Source organism: Tenrec ecaudatus, chromosome 6 (genome assembly GCF_050624435.1).
Source record: "Tenrec ecaudatus isolate mTenEca1 chromosome 6, mTenEca1.hap1, whole genome shotgun sequence".
NCBI lineage: Eukaryota > Metazoa > Chordata > Mammalia > Afrosoricida > Tenrecidae > Tenrec > Tenrec ecaudatus.
Window position 1 is genome coordinate 58,643,782 of NC_134535.1, and position 19,714 is coordinate 58,663,495.

The window sequence follows — 19,714 nt, forward strand, 5'->3', positions numbered from 1 at the left end:
AAAGTTCATAATTTGAATTTACTAGGCAATGTGTAGGAACAAGATGTGGCAGTCTGCTTACTAAAGAGTTATGGCGTTGGAAACCCTATGGACTGTTTTTGTGTTTTATATCACTGCTGTGAAGACCTCACGGCAGTGGGTTTGTTGGGAAATACCCTGTATAACTTGATTTCTATGTCTTTTGACTTGCTAAGTGGAGATAAGAATGGGAACATAAAAAGACTTTATAGTTACTTTGATGTTCATAAATTAAATAGTTCAAGTATTGGTGTGGTTTTTTTGTAATTGCAAAGATAATTTGTTTTAAGATTGAAATCTAGATTTTGAGATTTACAAAATATACTTCATTCATTAATCTTAGAGTTAAAATAATTAACCTAAGTTTTATCTTTTTGTAATTTAATATATCCGAAATAAGCATTTGGAGTTAAAAATTTTGCAATATAGTGATTACGTCTTCTTTTTTAAAAACAACTAGTCAGTTCCATCTTTGAACCAGCCATATGTGGAAGGCTTGGGTGTTTCTCTTGAACCTCTACCTCCTCCACCACCTCTACCGCCTCTCCCACCAGAAGACCCAGAACAGCCTCCAAAACCACCTTTTGCAGATGAAGAAGAGGAGGAAGAAATGCTGCTTCGAGAAGAGCTACTTAAATCTCTAGCAAATAAGAGGGCTTTTAAACCAGAGGTAATTCAGGCATTTGGACCTGTAGGTGGTGCCATTGAACTTGATTTTGAGTAGCCCTGTATTTTACTTTTTGGTGGGAGGTTTGTTGGGCTTTTCAGCAAAGATGAAAAAAGGACTATGTCTGATACTAGTTGGTTCAAGATTTTTAATGATTATAGAAGGTTTTAAAATTTTTTAAATGTGTTCTGTTTTTTACTTATTTAGGAAGCATCTAGTAATAGTGACCCACCTTCACCTCCAGTTCTGAACAATTCACAGCCTGTGCCAAGAAGTAATTTATCAATAGTCAGTATTAATACAGTATCTCAGCCTCGGATACAGAACCCTAAGTTTCACAGAGGACCTCGTCTTCCACGAACTGTCATCTCGGTAAAAACAAAAACATTTAAACCTATTGTTACTTAAATAGTTTGTTAGAAATTTATGTAAAATTTTGCTATCCTGTTTTATTTATACACAAAATATTTGTCTATATTTTTTATAATCTTTTCATTTCTTAATCATAAAATGAAAGCAACCAGCTTCTTCATTTGAAAACTGATTTATAGTGCTTCTTGGACTGAATGATATATTTTCCATTTCTTCAAACCCTACCCTAACCTCTTCTCAAGAAATTAGGTTTTTTCAGATTCTCTATGTTCTTTCGAGTCAGTTTAGCAAATTGTAATTTCTGATTTTTTTGTCTTTATTTTTGCTTATATTTTCTTATCATTGAGTATACTATAGTTAGTGGAAAATAATCGTGGTGTTAACAGTGTTTAGGAGATTGAAATGGCAAATTTCATTTCACTTTACTTTCTCATAACTTGAATACAATACCTAGAGCAAAGCCAAATTGAAATCTTAACGCTCTGTTCAAAAGCCAACTTTGTTCACTAACTCTTTATATGTAACTATAAAAGTGAAAAAGTTTTGTAATTTAATGTAGTTACTTTTAAATATCATTTTGTTGTAAAAGAAGTAATTTAGATGGCACCATGGTTCATTAGAGAAATAAAATAAAAATTAGGAAGATGATTGTAGTAGTTTCTTGAAAAAGTATTTTATTTTCATATAGTTAGTACTATTGGAGTGGGACAAAATGAATTATGTACTGTAACTAGAGGGAATCATAAACTTTAAATCATTTTATTGGGGCTCATAGAACTCTTACCACAATCCATTCATATATCCATTGTGTCAAGCACATATGTACATTTGTTGCCATCATCATTCTCAAAACATTTGCCTTCTACTTGAGCCCTTAATATCGGTGGCTCATTTCCCCCTCCGTCCCCACTCCCCCCTACCTCATGAGCCCTTGATAATCCATAAATGATTATTTTGTCATGTGTTATACTGTCCGACGTCTCCTCCCACCCTCTTCTCTGTTGTCCCCCAGGGAGGAGGCCATACGTAGATTCTTGTCATCGGTTCCCATTGGTATTATTATGTTTGCAAGTTGCAATCCAAAGAGGTTAAGTAACTTAGGCAAGGTCATGTTGTTAATTTTGGTAGAACTTAGAAAATAAGAGACATTTTTATTAGTATGCAAATATATTTTCTTTCCAGCTTCCAAAACATAAGTCAGTGGTTGTGACACTCAATGATTCAGATGACAGTGAATCTGATGCGGAGGCTTCCAAGTCCACAAACAGTGTCTTTGGTGGACTGGAGTCCATGATCAAAGAAGCAAGGCGGACTGCTGAAGTAAGTGCACCAAGAACAAGGAGAGACAATGTCTTTATCGACTTTAAGTTCATTTCTTGAAAGCTATACTTTAAACACATTTTGATTCATGAGTTATGGAATTATTTTAAGTATGTGGTGGTAAGATCATACAAGGAAGCTTAAAAAGTTTTTAGTAAATGGAACTTAAGATTATGAAATATTTGGACTACATTTTTGAAGTCCCTCTTGTGTACATTGATTTATGTATAAATTTAGATATAACGACTAGTCCCTTTTTTCAAAACACAAAATATACCAGGGGTACCTCCCAAAAAAAAACAGAACTATGCTGGGCAGAGCGGAGTTTTTGTAGTACATATTTTTCCTACTAGGTGAACAACGAGAGCTACCCACTCTCAGTTAGTGCACCCAGTGACATTGTTGAGAAGATTCTCTCTGGTCACAGTGAATTTTTTGTATAAGCAGTTTTGCTCAAACATTGTTTTTCATGATGGCTGATTTAAGAAAATGGTGTGCGGCTGTGACATTTTGTTTTCTGCTTGGGAAAATGCCACCGACTCTTAGGATGTTGACCATAGCATTTAAGGACAGCACTGTGGGAAAACTAAAGTGTGCATTAGTTTCCTCACTTCAAAGAAGGTGAAATGAAAAAAAGAGTGATTGTCGATTGATGACAAACCTCACTCTGGATGTCTGCGAACTTCCCAAACGAACGAAAATGTGGACCTGGACTGCATTTGGACTTTGACTTCATACCACCAGGTCAAACTTAATCAACTTTTTGTTTAGAGGTTCTGAAAAGATTGTGTAACAGCATGCGACAGAAAAAGGGCCTGGTTATTGGCAGACGGTCGGTGGGGCAGGTTTTGCCATCAGGACAATGCACCTGCTCACACAACCATCTATCTCTGTGCCAGTTTGTGGCCCAAAACAGCATGCCTATCCTGCCCCATGCACCGTACCTACTTGACCGCTCTCCTTTCTACCTCTTACTGTTTCTGCGAATGAAGAGGGACATGAAAGGACAGCAACTTGATGAAGTAGAAGAGGTGAAGAAGAAAAAAGGAGAGATGCTGTCAGCCATCCAAACAGATGCGTTTGAGAAAGGGTTTACAAAACAAAAAAAAAGGCTTCCAAAAATGGAAATGCAGATTTGACAAATGTATTAAGTGTAATGGAGAGTACTTTGAGGGTGATGAGGTTGTAAAAGTAAATATATAGCTTTGGGGGAAAATTTCATTTTGGGGGTGTAGCCCCTAATAATTGTCTTTTATGCTTAGGAAATTTATTGTTATTTTGAAATTAATATTACCAGAAAATAAGTGTTATTAAAGTTTATGATCAAAGTATAAAACTTTCATCTTTCTATTGTATTTCTGTTGCAACAGTTGTGAAAAATAGTTTAATATTTTTGAAATTATAGCTACTGACTAATGTGTGAACTGTGCAACTTGATTAGCAGCCAATATTGTCTTTAAAATTAGGAAAGGTAAACAACAATGAATGTATATATTGTTATAGGTTATCCTGACTAACGATAGGGTTACATTCTCACAACTCTTAATAAGTCAATTCTGATAAAGTCAGATTGTTTTCTTCAGTGCTGATTATTACTGTCTTCTATTACTAGCGTCTTTATAAATCCAGTCTTTGTCTTTCGAGTTTGAAACATTACACATAATTGTACAGTTACTCGGTATTGCATACAGTACATATTTCTAAAACCAGGGGGGAATGGCAGCAATTATAGTTCACTGTAATTTAAACACACCAGTTTTTACCTGACTTTGCAAATCAGGAGTTACCTGTATTAAGAAATAAGGTAATAGAAGTGTCGGCTGGGTTGCAATGTGTCTGGTGTTACTTACTTGGTTGACTTAAAATGTTTTCTAGCAAGCTTCAAAACCGAAAGTACCCCCAAAATCTGAAAAAGAAAACGATCCTATGCGAACGCCTGAAGCTTTACCTGAAGAAAAGAAAATTGAATATAGATTGCTAAAAGAAGAGATTGCCAAGTAAGTAGTATTTTGTGTAATAAGCTTTAAAGGTATATGCTATTTTCAAAATTTCCTCTAGTTGATTGACATTAGGAAGTGAGTTATATAGTTTTGTCGTAGATGCAAAGGGAATTTTTTCTAGCTTCATCACCCAGGAGGGGGAGCCAGATGATCATCTTAATCGTAAATACTGCGTTGAGATGTAAATAGCTTATAGAAAGATTAAAGCATATAAGTATAGGATCAGCTTTGAATGCCAACTTGGATCATATATTTTGGTCTTTCAAAATTATGAGTATGATTCATATTTTTACCTTATGAAATGGAGTAAGTTTCTATTTTAAATGTCAATTTTCTGTGTAGTGTAATCAATCTGTATTAATTCTTTTAGTCGTGAGAAACAACGTTTGGTTAAATCAGATCAGCTGAAGACGAGTTCATCATCCCCAGCAAATTCCGATGGGGAAATCGATGGAATTGGCAGAATAGCAATGGTTACAAAGCAGGTTACGGATGCTGAAGCAAAACTTAAAAAACATAGGTGAGCTTCCCAATTTGAGTAAATACTGTTATTGTCGATTTGTTCGTTCATTAGGGGTTGTAATTTTGTGATGCATGTCATCATTAAGCGTGCTGTAAGATTAAAAATTCTTATTTTGAACACTTGGTAAGATGACAGAAATCTCTGTTTTGAATGATTATTTATGTAGATTATATTACTAGAATGTTAAAATAAATTACCAAGCAAAATTATGCCTTTAAAGGAGAAATGCCCCCTTGAGATTTATGAATGGTTCACCCATCGTTAGACATTTTTGAAACGCCGCTTTTAAAATTTTCTTTAAAACTTTTGGCATTAAAAAAATAGCTCCCCTAATAAAATGTAAAAAAAAAAAAAAAGCTCAATGGAAGCATATTTTTATTGTTTAGAATGGGCTTAAATATTGAAAATAGTTATTACATAGTTTGGTGAATGAGCCCTGGTGGTAGGTATTGTGTTTGCCTACTAACCACGAGGTCAGCAGTTCAAAACCACCAGCCACTCCGTGTGAGACAGATGAGAGATTCCACTCTAAAAAATATTGACCATCTCGGAAACCCGAATTGGAAGTTTTCCCCTGTCCTATGAGGTTGCTGTGAGTTAGAATCAACCCACTGGTAGTGAGAATGGTGAATAAAATGCATGAGTGCATTATGATGGCATCATAAAGTACAAAGATATGAATTTATGTTTTATAATGTTGGTCACAGGGAGTTTCAAAATGCTTTGAGGTGCAGCTTCACTTTAGTGTACATGTAAAGCCACTACTTCAGAGATATAATTACATACATGTGGATATATTATTTTCATCTCAAGCACCCAGAAAATCATTAGATGATGGAAAATCACAATGATTTTAATTAACATCAACAATTCTTAAACTAAAAGCTATAGTTCCCTTTTAGAGGTAAATAAAATAGGAAGGTTCTGTGAAAAGGTTGACTTTTCCTAACCTCTTCTGTTAACTAATTGATTAATTCTTAAACTTTAGGCTTTGACTATAAAAAGTGATTAGAGTAGTGAATTAACCCATAATGTTGAATGATCACTAACAATAATACTTAGGCAATTTTAATGGTTTTTAAAACAAGCTTCAGAAGTTCATCCATTCATAGTTAATAAAGAAAAGGACTATAATGTTTGTTCTGTTTTCCAGTTAGGAAAAGATATTAGATATTAAATATTTGGAACAAAATAAAATGCATATATAATAGTGTTTATAAATGCCTTCTTGGTTATTATTTGTCTTGAGAGGTTATGTTTCATTACATCTAGATGTGCCATTATTTTGTACACTCAGAAAGTAGGCTGTCAATTAAAATACGGTATGTTGTGATGAAAGTTGTTCTGCTGTTAGAAACCCGAACAATTGCCTCATGAAATATGGTAGTGACTGTTGGAGATGCTGTCCACTTAGTTCTGACTCAAGTCAACCCTCTGCACAGAAGAACAAAACATTACCCAGCGCTGCCCCACCCTCACATAGATTCTGTTTGAACTCATTGCTGCAGCTACTGTGTCAGTCTTACTCAGGGTCTTCCTCCTTTTGCTGACCGTCTACTTGACCTTCTCCAGGGACTGGTCACCTCCTGATAACATGGCTAGGGTAGGGAAGGCAAAGCCTTGCCGTCTTCACTTACAGAAAACATTCTGGCTGAACTTCTAAGACATTTGTTTGGTCTTCTGGCAAGGCATCGTTTGATTTCTTGGCTGCTGCTATTATGAGCATTGATTGTGAACCCAAGTAGAATGCAATTCTTGACAAGTTCGATTCTTCATTTCCCAGGATGTTGTTGATTGGTCCCTTGTTGCGGATTTTGGTTTTCTTTGCGTTGCAGTGGAATCCATGTATACTAAAGGATGTAGTCTTTGACCTTCATCAGTAAATGCAAAAAGTCCTCTTCCCTTTCAGCAAGAAATATGGTTTCATCTCTATCTCAGATTGTTAAAGATTCTTCTTCCAATCGGTTCATTTTATAGTCGAGCTTCATGAATTATTTGCTCAGAATAAGAGAGTGAATAAGTATGGTGAACTCTGATTCACACCTTTCCTGATTTTAAACCATGCAGTATTCCCTTGTTCTGTTTGAATGACTGCCTCTCTGTCTATGCACAGGTTCCAGATGAACACAATGAAGTACTTGGGAATTCCAGTTCTTAGCATTAGTATCCATAATGTGTTATTATCTACCCAGTTGAATGCCTTTGCGTTTGTAACTCACCAAAATAAGAGAAATAGTATGGTATATGTTGAAAAGAAGTTGAAATAAATTCTTTGTTTCATTTCTTCTGCAACTTTCATAGCAAATGAAAACTTAAAAAAGCAATTCATTATCTTTTAACACATTCTCTAATTTTCTGATCATTCTAGATATCAGTGGTTGTGACTGTTTAACTATGTTACTTTTATTATGGGAAAGATGCTTCATTAAAAATAGGCTAAAATGTGGAATTTATAGGTGTACCCATTTTTATTGTATAATTAAGTAGTATTAGTTATATCTACAATGTTGTTAGAACCATCATCTCTATATTCAGTTTATTTTTTTATTATCCCAACTAGAAACGGTGTACCTTCAACAATAACTTCCCTTTCCCCTACCCACTGTCCATGGTAACTGCTAATCTAATCTCATATTTTCTGTTCTTGTGAACTTGCCTGTTGTTGGTATGTCATATAAAATAATAGAGATGTTTGGCCTTTTGTGTGTGGTTTATTTTGCCTAGCATAAGGTTTTCAGGGTTAATTTATATTTAGCATATTTTAGAAATTTTATTTTATGACTAAAATACATTATATATGTGTACCATATTTTTTTAAATCCTCCTGTTACTGGATACTTGGTTTGTTTCTGTATTTTTCCAGTGTAAATAATGTTCCAATGAACATTGGTATACAGGTATATGTTTGAGTCTCTGCTATAAATTCTGTGGGTATAGACCTACCAGTGGAATTGCAAGATAATATGGTAGTTCTTTGTTAACTTTAGAAGGAGCTTCCTCATTATTTAACCATAATATTCAATAGTTTAAAAGATAGACATTGAAATTATAGCCATACAATAGCCCTTTCCTCCAATTTTTTCATCTTAATTCTAAACATATGTCTGTCTATATGCTTGTTTAGAAATTGGTCTTCCCTTTTGGTTTACCTGCCTTGCTTTGGATAGCATGAGTTAGAGATTATATGGTAATTAAGTGTGCTTGATATCAGGTTAGCCACGGTTGAACTTTTTTTAAATTGTGAGAAGTAAATTAGATAACCTTTCAAAAATAATGTCACACACTTCAGTGACATTTCTTACAGTGTTGAACACTTATTAGGAATTTTTCAGCTGTAGGTCACGTTATCCAGTAGTGGATATTTTTATTTTTTGTAAAGATCAGACCGGCTGTTGCTTTCCTAATATGTAGCCAGTGTCAATTTGAATGCTTATGCGACCAATGAAACATACAGGTTAAAAATACCTAAGTAATAGCCCCCTGAATACCATGCAGTTTTTGTTATTGATGGTGTCATTAAAGTTTTATAACAAAAAGTAATTTTTCCTCCAACTAGGATTCTCTTGATGAAAGATGAATCTGTTTTAAAAAATCTGGTACAGCAAGAAGCTAGGAAGAAAGAATCTGTTCGAAATGCTGAAACAAAGATTACAAAACTCACGGAGCAGCTTCAAGCAACAGAAAAAATTCTCAGTGTCAACAGAATGTTTTTGAAGAAGCTTCAGGAACAAGTAATACTTTAAAAAAATGAAAAGCATTGTAGTTTGGTATTTACTATACATTGGTGGGCCCAATTTTTTTTACAAAACAACTATAAACTAAAGCCCTAGAGATAATGTATCATATATCTTTTCATGGAGAGATACATTGGAATATTTTTTATTTTCAATTGAATACCTAAAACTGCTATTTTAAAAAGAAAGTATTTTCTCGCCTAGTTTTCATTTACCTTTTCAGAATTACCCATGCATTTTCAGATTCACAAAGTTCAGCAACGTGTTACCATTAAGAAGGCTCTGACTTTGAAGTATGGAGAAGAGCTTGCTCGAGCAAAGGCAGTGGCTAGTAAAGAAATCGGAAAACGTAAACTGGAACAAGATCGCCTTGGAGTAAGTTGCTTATACAACTGTTGTATCTTGGAAACCAGGCATTTTTTAATTGATTTTTTATTAATCCTTTTATTGGGAGCTCTTATAGATATAACAACTCATAATTCAATTAAATCAAGTATAATTGTGCAATTCCGTTATTTGGTCCCCTTGTAAAGCTCTGTAGTCAACAGTCTATCAGCTACCCCCCACTTCCCATACCTTCAGGGAATTATTACTCACGGTACAATTTCTAAAGCATTCTCTATCTTAGCTTAAACAGAGATTTTTATGATGTGTTTGAGGGTGAGAGATGTATAAAATAACTCAAAAGTTACTCTTGCCAATTATAAGAGAATAAGATCAAATCTTGCTTTTATTGTTTGAAGTTCATTTTATTGGGGGCTCCTACAGCTCTTACATCAATTCATGCATCAGTCGTATCATGCATATTTATATGCATTTGTTGCTATCCTTATTTTCTAAACAATTCTATTTGGGCCCTTGGTATCATCTCCCTACCCCACGCCCTCATGGCTTCTTGTTAAATTATAAATTATTATTAATTTCATATCGTACATCAACTGCTGTTTCCCTTTAGCCACATTTCTGTTGTTCGTCCTCCTGGCGGGGGTGGGGGAGTGGCACTTGCTTTTAAAAGACATTGTAGTCTTAAAATATATACACATATATGTATATATATGTTTCATCTTTATTTTTAATTGCAATAGCACAAATCTTACCAGAAAGTGTTTTTTATATCACAGTGATATAAAATGCTTATTTTTCTTCAGCCAAACAAAATGATGAGACTGGACAATTCTCCAATTTCAAGTCCAAGAAAGCATTCAGCAGAACTAATTGCAATGGAAAAAAGACGATTGCAAAAGCTAGAATATGAATATGCCCTGAAAATTCAGAAATTAAAAGAAGCCCGTGCCCTTAAAGCAAAGGAACAACTAAACATTGCTATGGTTCTGGAGGAGGAACCTGAATTTTCTTTACCTCAGCCATCACTTCATGATTTGACTCAAGATAAATTAACTCTGGACACTGAGGAAAATGATGTTGATGATGAAATTTTGTCTGGTTCAAACAGAGAACGAAGAAGATCCTTCTTAGAATCCAATTCTTTTACTAAACCTAATCTTAAACACACTGACACACCTAACAAAGAATGCATAAACAAGCCTACAAAAAATAATTTAGAAAAGCCAGAACTTTTTCTAGGGTTAAAAATTGGTGAATTGCAAAAATTATATTCAAAAGCTGACAGCTTAAAACAACTGATTCTGAAAACTACCACAGGCCTTACGGAGAAGGTTTTCTGTGGCCAGGTAATCAAACATTCCATACTCTATAAAATCTGGAATTCACTTTCCTTTAATTTGTGCTATAAAATCTTTGTTTTCTTTTACAGGAGATATCCGTGGATGTGGATTTTCTCACAGCACAGAGTAAAACAATAGAAGGGAAGCCATGTCCTTTTAGACCCTACCACAGCCCTCTTCTAGTTTTTAAATCCTACAGGTATACAAAAGATGCAGTAAGCTCTTATTTGGGGAGTGCTACTTGGTTCTTAAAGATGGATTCATAAATATTTGATGATTATGAAAAAAAGTTCAATAATGGACTGAAAAATAGACTCAACCTTTTAGGGAAAATGCAAATTATAAAAATATTGAGAGTTTGCTTGAGCTCATCAGTTATTTGAAATTGCTATTTCTGGCCTCTGGTGAGACTGAAACCTAGAATGCTGATTGCTGATGTGCTTTTAGGAAAAATAATGATCCTTTTGAGGATTTTGAATTTTACTTCAACTGGAGCTAAAGAATGCATTAACCAGCCATCACACAATTCAGTTATTCTTACATCTTTAACTTTGTAAAAGATTATCATTAGGTTTCTAGAAAGTGTGAGGCTGCAAAGTAGGTGTGATTTCACTATAAACTTGGCAATGCACTCATCACAAAGTGTCGACCTTTTTGTTGCCTTTTGTGTTGCTTGTAATGCATACAAGATTTATACAGCTTTTCATCAATGTGGAAAAACTACTTTTAAAACACAAAGTTTTCCTGTTTTCTCTTATCTGAGTTATTTAAGCATCTTGTCCCTACTGTTGGTTAGCTTGGCTGTTTTCTAGAATTCCTTTTGATATTAACTATAGAAATTTCCATTGAGAAAGAATAATGAAATTGTTCTTGAGCTATGTTTATGAAATGTAATGTCCGGTCCACATCCTTTCTCCTTAGATTTAGTCCTTATTACCGAACCAAGGAGAAACTTCCCCTCAGCTCTGTGTCATACAGTAATATGATTGAACCAGACCAGTGTTTCTGCCGCTTTGACTTAACAGGAACTTGTAATGATGATGACTGCCAGTGGTGAGTAGTTTTTCCATGAACCTTTTCAGTTAAAGAAACCAGTCTTGATTGGTTACCTTTGATATGTAAGTGATTATCTTTTCTGCATTGTCATTTTATCTTAGGCAGCATACGAAAGACTACACACTTAGCCGAAAGCAACTATTCCAAGACATCCTGTCATATAATCTGTCTTTGATCGGTTGCTCAGATACAAGCACAGAAGAAGAAATTGCTGCTGCTGCAGGTTTTTTATACCTTGTGTTCTTTGCCATGTGAACATTTGAGTTGGCAGTTTTAAGTATTTTATATTTAGTTGTATGTATCTATGAATACCTATAATAAGTAAGTACAGAGGTCACTAGCTACATATTGGTATTTATGTTTAAATTAAATGGAATGAAATAAAATTTAAAATGTACTTAGTTTCAAGTGCTCAGTAGCCAGCCACATGTGGCTAGTCTGACCAGTGGGGGTGAAGCACAAATATAAAATATTTTTGCCATTGCAGAAAATTCTTTGGACGGAGCTCATTTAGATAATTTATTTAAAGAAAAATACTAACTTGATTTCCATGGACATGTGACTAATTAACATTGTGAAAGGCGCAGGTTACCTACTATTCGATGTCAAATACTAACCCTTAAACTAGAAACCCTTTGGCTGTAAAGGAAATCAACCTTCACTACATTCACTGTCACTGTCACTGTCACCACACTCTTCAGATTGATGGGAAAATCAATGACTTTATAAAGTCATTCCTAATTTGGGACTTGAATTTGTACTGGGTTAATTTCCGATGATGCATTTTGTCAGCCCCAATTGGGTACAACAATGTGGTAGGATTTCTGACTGTAGTTAAACTGTTGGCTTACATTCTCGATGTTTCTAAGGACCAGCGTATATTCAAAATCAAACCCACTCCTGTCAAGTTGGTTTCAACTCTTAGTGGAACTATGTATGGGAACCCTGGTGTTGTAGTGATTGTGTTGGGCTGCAGTCCACATGATTAGAAGTTCAAAGCCACCAGCACCTCCATGGGAGGCAGAGTAGGCTTTCCATTCCCATAAAAAGACACCGTCTCTCAGAAACCACCAGGGGGGCTGCTTTGAGTCAGTATTGACTCCTTGACAGTGAGTTTGGTTTGGTGGCCATCAAGTTGATTTCAACTCATAGTGAGCTTATGTATAGGTTTTCTGACACTAAATCTTTATAGGAGCAGACTTCCTCCTGACATCATTCTCTCCCACACTGCCACCTACAAGGGCTCCTAATAATTATGTATACTTAAAAAAATCCTTGAACTAATTTTTATTTTAAGCTCTTTAATTAGCCTATACTGCGTAATATGTAACCTATGTCATTTATGTTCTTTATGAAGAGTATACTGCTTCTATTGCAGAAAAATATGTTGAGAAACTCTTTGGTGTAAACAAAGATCGAATGTCAGTGGACCAGATGTCTATTCTCCTTGTTAGCAATGTCAATGAAAGTAAAGGTCATAGTAAGTATATATATGTATGGGTCTCTAAAAATAAACTTATGGTTTCTTTTTGGCAGCCAACTTTTTGATAAAAATTATATTCTCAGTTTAACAATTTTTAGCTAATACCGGGAGGCTTCAGAAAGTCCATAGAAAAATGGGATTAAAAGATCAAGGAGTTTTTTTTTACCACAAACTTTTAAAAGTCCCCTTGTATAGTTATTGTGACTATTTTAAGTTTGCTTTTGAGTAGCCTTCACCACTATAGAATGCTTGTTTTATCAACTAACATCTTTTATCTGCTTTAGCACCTCCATTTACAACGTACAAAGAGAAAAGAAAGTGGAAGCCAAAGTTTTGGAGAAAACCTATTTCAGAGAATAACTTCAGTAGTGACGAGGAACAGTTTGTAGGTCCAATTAAGTATGGTAAGACATTTTGTAATTTAAGATGTACAACTTTCAAAATTGTGGAGTTCCACCTTTGCTAGTCTTTTGGTGTATTTTCTGACCAATTTTCATGTTGATAACATTGCCATTGTGGCCAGCAGAGCCCTTCGTAATTTAGGGCTGCGCTTTACATAGGTGCCCTGGTTGCATGGCTAAGAGCCATGCTGCGCTCTGCCTGGTTTGTGGTTTGAAACCGATAGTTGTTCCACGGGAGAAAGATGGTGCTTTCTAATTCCAGAAACAGCTTTGGAAACTCACAGGGGCAGTTCTACCCTATTCCAGAGGGGATACTGTCCGTCAGCATTTACTTGGTTGTAATGAGTTGGCTTTTTGGTTTGCCCTTTACATGGTCGGGTTTAGAAGACTGCATTTGCCCAGGTGTTAGCAGACACACTAATATGAGGGGAGGCGAGCAGTCCTGCTTCCGTTTAAGGACCAGTGGTTGGCTTGTGAAGGCAGGTGCTCCTTTTCATCAGTCAGAGCGTCTGGGCACTAACAGGATTGTAGAATGACTGAGTCAACAAAAGTAGCCTATGGTTATATGTCGATCGTTGTGATCGGTTCCCCCTTTCTCGCCTCCTCTCCCCTTCTTCCTTCTACCCTTCTGATATCACGATTCCCACTCCTGTTCCTGGATTCCGTGTGTCGTGAGCTCCCGTCTCTTATCTCTACCTGCATGTATGTTCCGCTCTAGTCTGAATTGAGAAGCAGCGCTGGGGTCATGGTAGTGGGGGGTGAGGAGGCCTCAAGGAACCAGAGGAAGATAGTGTGTCTCATCCATGCTTTACTGCATCCTGGTGACTCATCCCTTCTCCGTGGCCCCTCTGTGGATAAGCAAATGTGGTGAAGATGGTGGATGAGGCCCATGACTGAATGCTTTATTGTGAGCACCTTTATGTTCTAATATCAAGCTTACATAATTTGTGTACTATTTTTAGATTAGCAAGTATTTAAGTGACCGATAGCCTCACGCTTGTTTATGTTCATGTAAAAATTTTTTTCTTTAATTCAAATTTAGTGGAATAAATCAGTTAAAATTGAATCTTCATGATGTGTAACTTGCTTGACAATTTAATGAATGCAAGTTATCTTCACTTACCCTTAAAGAAGAGATGTCATTCTTTCTGGATACCCTCAACAGTCCTATTTAAAAACTCGTCCTTTTTGGTAATTTTAAACAACACCTTTAATAAACTATTCTCATAGAAAGTGTCCTACCGGGGACAGTAAATTCTGCGGTGGTTCTGCCTTGAAGGTCACTGCAGAAACCCTCAGATTTTGGTGAAGCCAATCATTATTTCCAGTGTCTGTACTAGAGAAAGTTTGGCACTTACGATGGTTTGCCTTCCAGCCTTCCAGCCAGAGAACCGAATCAATGTTCCTGCTTTGGATACAGTTGTCACTCCAGATGATGTCAGATACTTTACAAATGAGACTGATGACATTGCTAATTTAGAAGCAAGTGTTCTTGAAAATCCTTCACACGTACAACTTTGGCTCAAACTTGCGTACAAGTACTTGAATCAAAATGAAGGGTAGGTCAGCTTTGTATGAACTGTTTCACATTTATATGTTTCTGTTGCTATTTTGCCTATGGTAGTCAAGTTTTTCCTTCCTAGTAACCAAGGGGTCTGTGTGTGTTTGCAAAGCTAAAACTACTTTTATTTACAATCTGTTTAAAAAGTGTAATATTAGATCTTGAGTTGTGTGCATTGTATCGTGTGTGAGTAATAAATTATGGTAAAGTTTTAACACCAGTAAGCTTTGTTTCAAAATACAAGTAGAGTAGATAAAATAATAAACTCTGGGTGTTATAAGCATTTTTTAATTTTTTAATTCAAGTAGTTACAGTCTTTTGAGATACTTGTGATAAAATAACAGTGGACTAGTTAAACTTCATGTTGATTTTCACTTGGAATTTCAAACCTCAAGATTCTGGTAAACAGACATTTGATTTATGTTATTGTGTGTGTATTCAAATTAGGTTACCGGTAATTTATTTCACAGCCTTTAGCTCTTGTTATTTAATTGTATTTTTCTAACTCTTGAATCAGTGATCCTACTTTGTGATAAGCCAAGGATAATGTCTTCATTATCATAATTGTAACATCATAAATCAGTTACATGGTTTTTACAGACTACTTTGTTATGTCTAATAATTTAGTATAAAAGTTTTTTTAATGAGACATTACTGCAGACTAATATATTGCATAAGCCTGAATATAATATTTGTTTAACTTTTTGCATGTGCCATTTCAATGTTAATGGGATAAGTTAAAGTGTTTTCTTTTCTGACTCATTTATTGAGTGAAGGCCAAAAGAGCGGTACCTTACTTTATGAATAGGATCATGGGAACGAATTATCTTCTCCAAGAGATAGCCAGCCCTGACAGTTGAACAGAACTATTCAATTGAAAGCTTTGATATTTTGTGCTAGCAGTGGTTGGCCTTGAGAAAGAGTTGGTAAACTTTTCTTGGGCCAGTGTAAATCATAAAAGGTATTGCTGAATGTAGACATTAAGCACATTTGAAGTGGCCAACCTTACGTTTTATAAGACTGTGCTTTCATCTGAGGTGAATGCTCATTGAACGGGCCCTCAAAAAAAATGTTGGGTGTATGAGAGATGAAGACTTGTTTTTGACAGATGTGATGTAAGGTCCTAATATGTTATTCGTGGTCATCGGAGTGTCTAGCTTAAAATGAAATATCATGCACTCTGTGTACTAACCTTATTTAAAAGTTTTTTTTAAATGTTCCTGCCTTTTATCTGAACATGTAGGCAATGTTCCGAATCCTTAGACTCTGCTTTAAATGTCTTGGCTCGAGCGCTGGAAAACAACAAGGACAATCCAGAAATTTGGTGCCATTACCTCAGATTGTTCTCAGAAAGAGGAACCAAGGAGGAGGTCCAAGAAATGTGTGAAACAGCTGTTGAATATGCTCCGGATTATCGCAGTTTTTGGACTGTGAGTAGATAACGTAACATAGTCATGGATGTATATATTCATAATTCTTGGGTCATATTAAATATAAAAAATAATGTTAATAGTACATGTATTTTCTCTCTTTACCTATCTTCTGTTAATTTTCAGTAACCTCCAAGCTCCTTCTGGGTCATATTTTTTCATCAAGAAATAATTTTTCTTTTGGGTAACTATTTGTAAAGAAAAAATTCAAAATAAAGTCATGTTAGTGCTACCTAAAGCAATTTTAGTTTGGGCAAAATGAAATGTAGTTTTTGTTAAACACCTAGAATTTTTCCTTAATTAGGTTCATGTGAAAGTTCCATTGCTGAGAGGAAGTGTTCTGGCCTTTTTATTACCTCTCGTCAGAAGTCCTCGTTGGAACTGTTGGCTAGTTGTTGAACTACAAACTAGGAAGTCGCTGGTTCAGTGATCAGCTTCTCCATAGTAGACAGGAGAAGCTGTCTGCTTCTGAGAAGAGTTACAGCCTCACTCTGAGTTGGAATCAGCTCAATGGCAGTGTTTGGTTTTGGTTTTGCTTATGAAAACGGCTCCTAAAATAATTTACATTAATTTAACCTTTGCCAAGGTATAAAGACTTAGTGAAAGGGTAAGTTCTTCCTTTCTTTAGAGAATGCAAGGTTTCCTACCCAGACTGAAAATTACAGCTGATTCATTTGGAAAAGAAACCAACTGCAAGTAGTGCCTGGATTATAAACACGTTCTATTCCTAAATCTTCCCTTTAAGTCACACTTGCTTGTAAGTCAGACAAGTATGGTTTGTAAAATCAAGTCAAATGTTAGTTTTTGTATGTAGTGTACTTTTCTGTGCATAAAAAGCATTTAGCACTAAAACATCTCTAGTGTAATAATGCAGTAAATACAGTAATAAAAGTTTTAATTTTGATCACACAGTAGCACCCCTTTGCTACTATGGACTATTGTATTGACCTTGAATTTTTAATATAATAGGTTTTACAGGGTTGGTTCATGATTACTTGATAATTGTGGATGTCAGAACCCAGAGACTTCCTATATTCATTAATGTCTGAATTTTTCACTGTGTGAATACAAGCTCCCACTCAGATGGATTTTTAGATAAATCTGCTGTACACTTCATTATTTACTTGCTCTTTACTGAAACTCAGAATCGAAGGGGTTTGGATAACATTGTATCCCTGAATGAATGAACCTGCCTCTGTAGTTCTCTAAACTCAGTGCTGATTAGATTTTGGTCAGTGACAGACGTTTGTTTTTTTTCCTGGAGTTTTGTGTTCAGAGGCCTGTTTATTAAGGTTAATGTTCTTGAGCGCAATGAAGTTTCATAGGGGATGGTATTCAAAAGATCTGGTTTGCTTTCAAATTATTACATCCTTAAAGGGTATTGATTTCTTGATTTCCCCTTTTCTAATAGAAATGCTGTCTAATAGAAATGCTATCTAAAAGAAATACTATTCTCAAACTTGTTGCACTTTGGAGTTCTATTTTGGCCTTACTGCCAAGAACTGTAAAGAAGCATATCTATGAGGTTTTTTTGTTTGTTTGTTTGTTTGCTTTAATTTGTATTAGATTTTATTCTAATAGAATACTTGTGTGTGTGTTCGAGAAATTCTTCAATTTAATGAAATAGGAAACTTCTTTATTCTTGTAAAGCAGAATTAACTTTATGAACGCTCTTTGGTCAGTTTCTGTACCTAGAAAGCACCTTTGAAGAAAAGGATTATGTATGTGAGAGGATGATGGAGTTCCTAATGGAAGCAGCCAAACAGGAAACATCAGATGTTCTGTCTTTTCAGCTTTTAGAGGCTCTTTTGTTTAGAGTTCAGCTGCACATATTTACTGGAAGATGCCAAAGTGCACTTGCAATTTTACAGGTAAACACTCTGTCACTGAAATGTTTCTTGTGGAGAATGTTAAGTTATAGGTGGAATAACGTAATAGTAAAAGGGAAGGTGATGGATTTTAATCCTTTCTTGCCACTTACTATTAAGTTGTGTGTCACTGAGCAAGTTCAAGACTTCCTTTTTCATTTTAGCTAGCAATTCTCAACCTGTGTGTCACGACCCCTTTGAGGGTCGAATGACCCTTTCCTAGGGGTTGCCTGATTCGTAACAGTAGCAAAATCACGGTTATGAAGCATCAATGAAAAGAATTTTAAGGTTGGGGGTCACCACAGCATGAGGAACTGTATTAATGGGTTGCAGCATTAGGAAGGTTGAGAGCCACTGATTTAAGCAAATTAAGCAATAAAGATGATACCTTTTTAGAGTTTTTATGAAGCTTAAATGAAAATGTTTGTCACATACCACATTAACTTCAAAGTTCAAACCATCAGGAAAAATCAGTACATTGAAAATAAGTGGGTATTTTTTGTTGTACTCTCATTTCTTAGTAGATTTTAAGTATCACAGTGCTTAACATGTACAAATTAACCTTTTTATTAGTTATAAAACCATAGCAATGTAAACACTATTCATTTGAAAAAGTTGCAACTATTCAAATATTTCACTTTAGATATTTCAGAACCACTTCAAAGAAACATTTTAATTTATCTTTGCATTTATAGTTGAATCTTATTTTAAATCGTAATTACTTTGAAAAATACTTGCCAGTTGGTTTTTTCATTTTCTCTAGAATGCTTTGAAATCCGCTAATGATAGAATAGTAGCTGAATACCTTAAAACAAGTGATCGGTGTCTGGCGTGGCTGGCCTACATACATCTTCTCGAATTCAATGTTCTGCCTCCAAAACTATATGATCCCTCTAACACCAATCCTTCAAGAATTGTGAGCACAGAACCATTTGTGATGCCATGGCGCACAGTTGAAGATGTAAAGACTAATCCTGACATGTTGTTAGCAGTTTTTGAAGGTATGTATAAATAGCTGCAAATGATTAACTTCATTGTACCCACTATTAAAGTGACTTCATGATTAAGCAGAATTAATTTGTATCTTCATATTGAAGTGTCTACGCTCTTAATTTATTATTTAACTATGAAAACATTAAGGATTGACTTGTCTAAGATGACCATTCGCAGGTATGTAGCCTAGTGAGAAGGTGAAATCTATACATTCCACATAATTATTTAAGACCATGTGGCTGTGTGTTAGCAGTGAGTGTAAATTATGTGCTATAGATGGGAACTAGGATCTGTGATGTATAGAATTATGTTCTATAGGATTCCATGAGATCCAAAGGTTGTTACAGAAGGGGGCAATCAAAGAAGTCGTCATAGAAGAATTGAGACTTAGATATGGACTTGAAGCACGCCTTTGATTCTGATGCATAGTGACCTTAGACAGTAGAACTGCCCTTGCCCCATAGGATTTTCTAGACGGAACTCTGTAGGAGGAGATTACCAGTTCTTTTCTTAAGAGAAGTGACTAGTGGTCTAGAATCACCCACCTTTCATTCAACAGTCACGTGCTGAGTCCATCAAACCTCCGTTTATCGAAGTGGTACC

General features: G+C 35.3%; 1 protein-coding gene across 1 annotated transcript in view; it reads left to right on the top strand.

The window, feature by feature from the left end:
- The window catches only part of ZFC3H1 (zinc finger C3H1-type containing), a 62,392-nt gene that overhangs the window by 26,865 nt on the left and 15,813 nt on the right, over positions 1-19,714 (top strand). Inside the window, exons 8-24 of the mRNA XM_075551273.1 lie at positions 479-688; positions 893-1,057; positions 2,240-2,377; positions 4,253-4,374; positions 4,748-4,897; positions 8,457-8,631; positions 8,878-9,009; positions 9,783-10,325; positions 10,409-10,518; positions 11,241-11,372; positions 11,477-11,598; positions 12,754-12,855; positions 13,143-13,262; positions 14,635-14,818; positions 16,064-16,250; positions 17,933-18,121; positions 18,882-19,119. Coding sequence (XP_075407388.1) covers positions 479-688; positions 893-1,057; positions 2,240-2,377; positions 4,253-4,374; positions 4,748-4,897; positions 8,457-8,631; positions 8,878-9,009; positions 9,783-10,325; positions 10,409-10,518; positions 11,241-11,372; positions 11,477-11,598; positions 12,754-12,855; positions 13,143-13,262; positions 14,635-14,818; positions 16,064-16,250; positions 17,933-18,121; positions 18,882-19,119 — 3,019 coding nt within the window. The remainder of the gene's footprint in view (positions 1-478; positions 689-892; positions 1,058-2,239; positions 2,378-4,252; positions 4,375-4,747; positions 4,898-8,456; positions 8,632-8,877; positions 9,010-9,782; positions 10,326-10,408; positions 10,519-11,240; positions 11,373-11,476; positions 11,599-12,753; positions 12,856-13,142; positions 13,263-14,634; positions 14,819-16,063; positions 16,251-17,932; positions 18,122-18,881; positions 19,120-19,714) is intronic.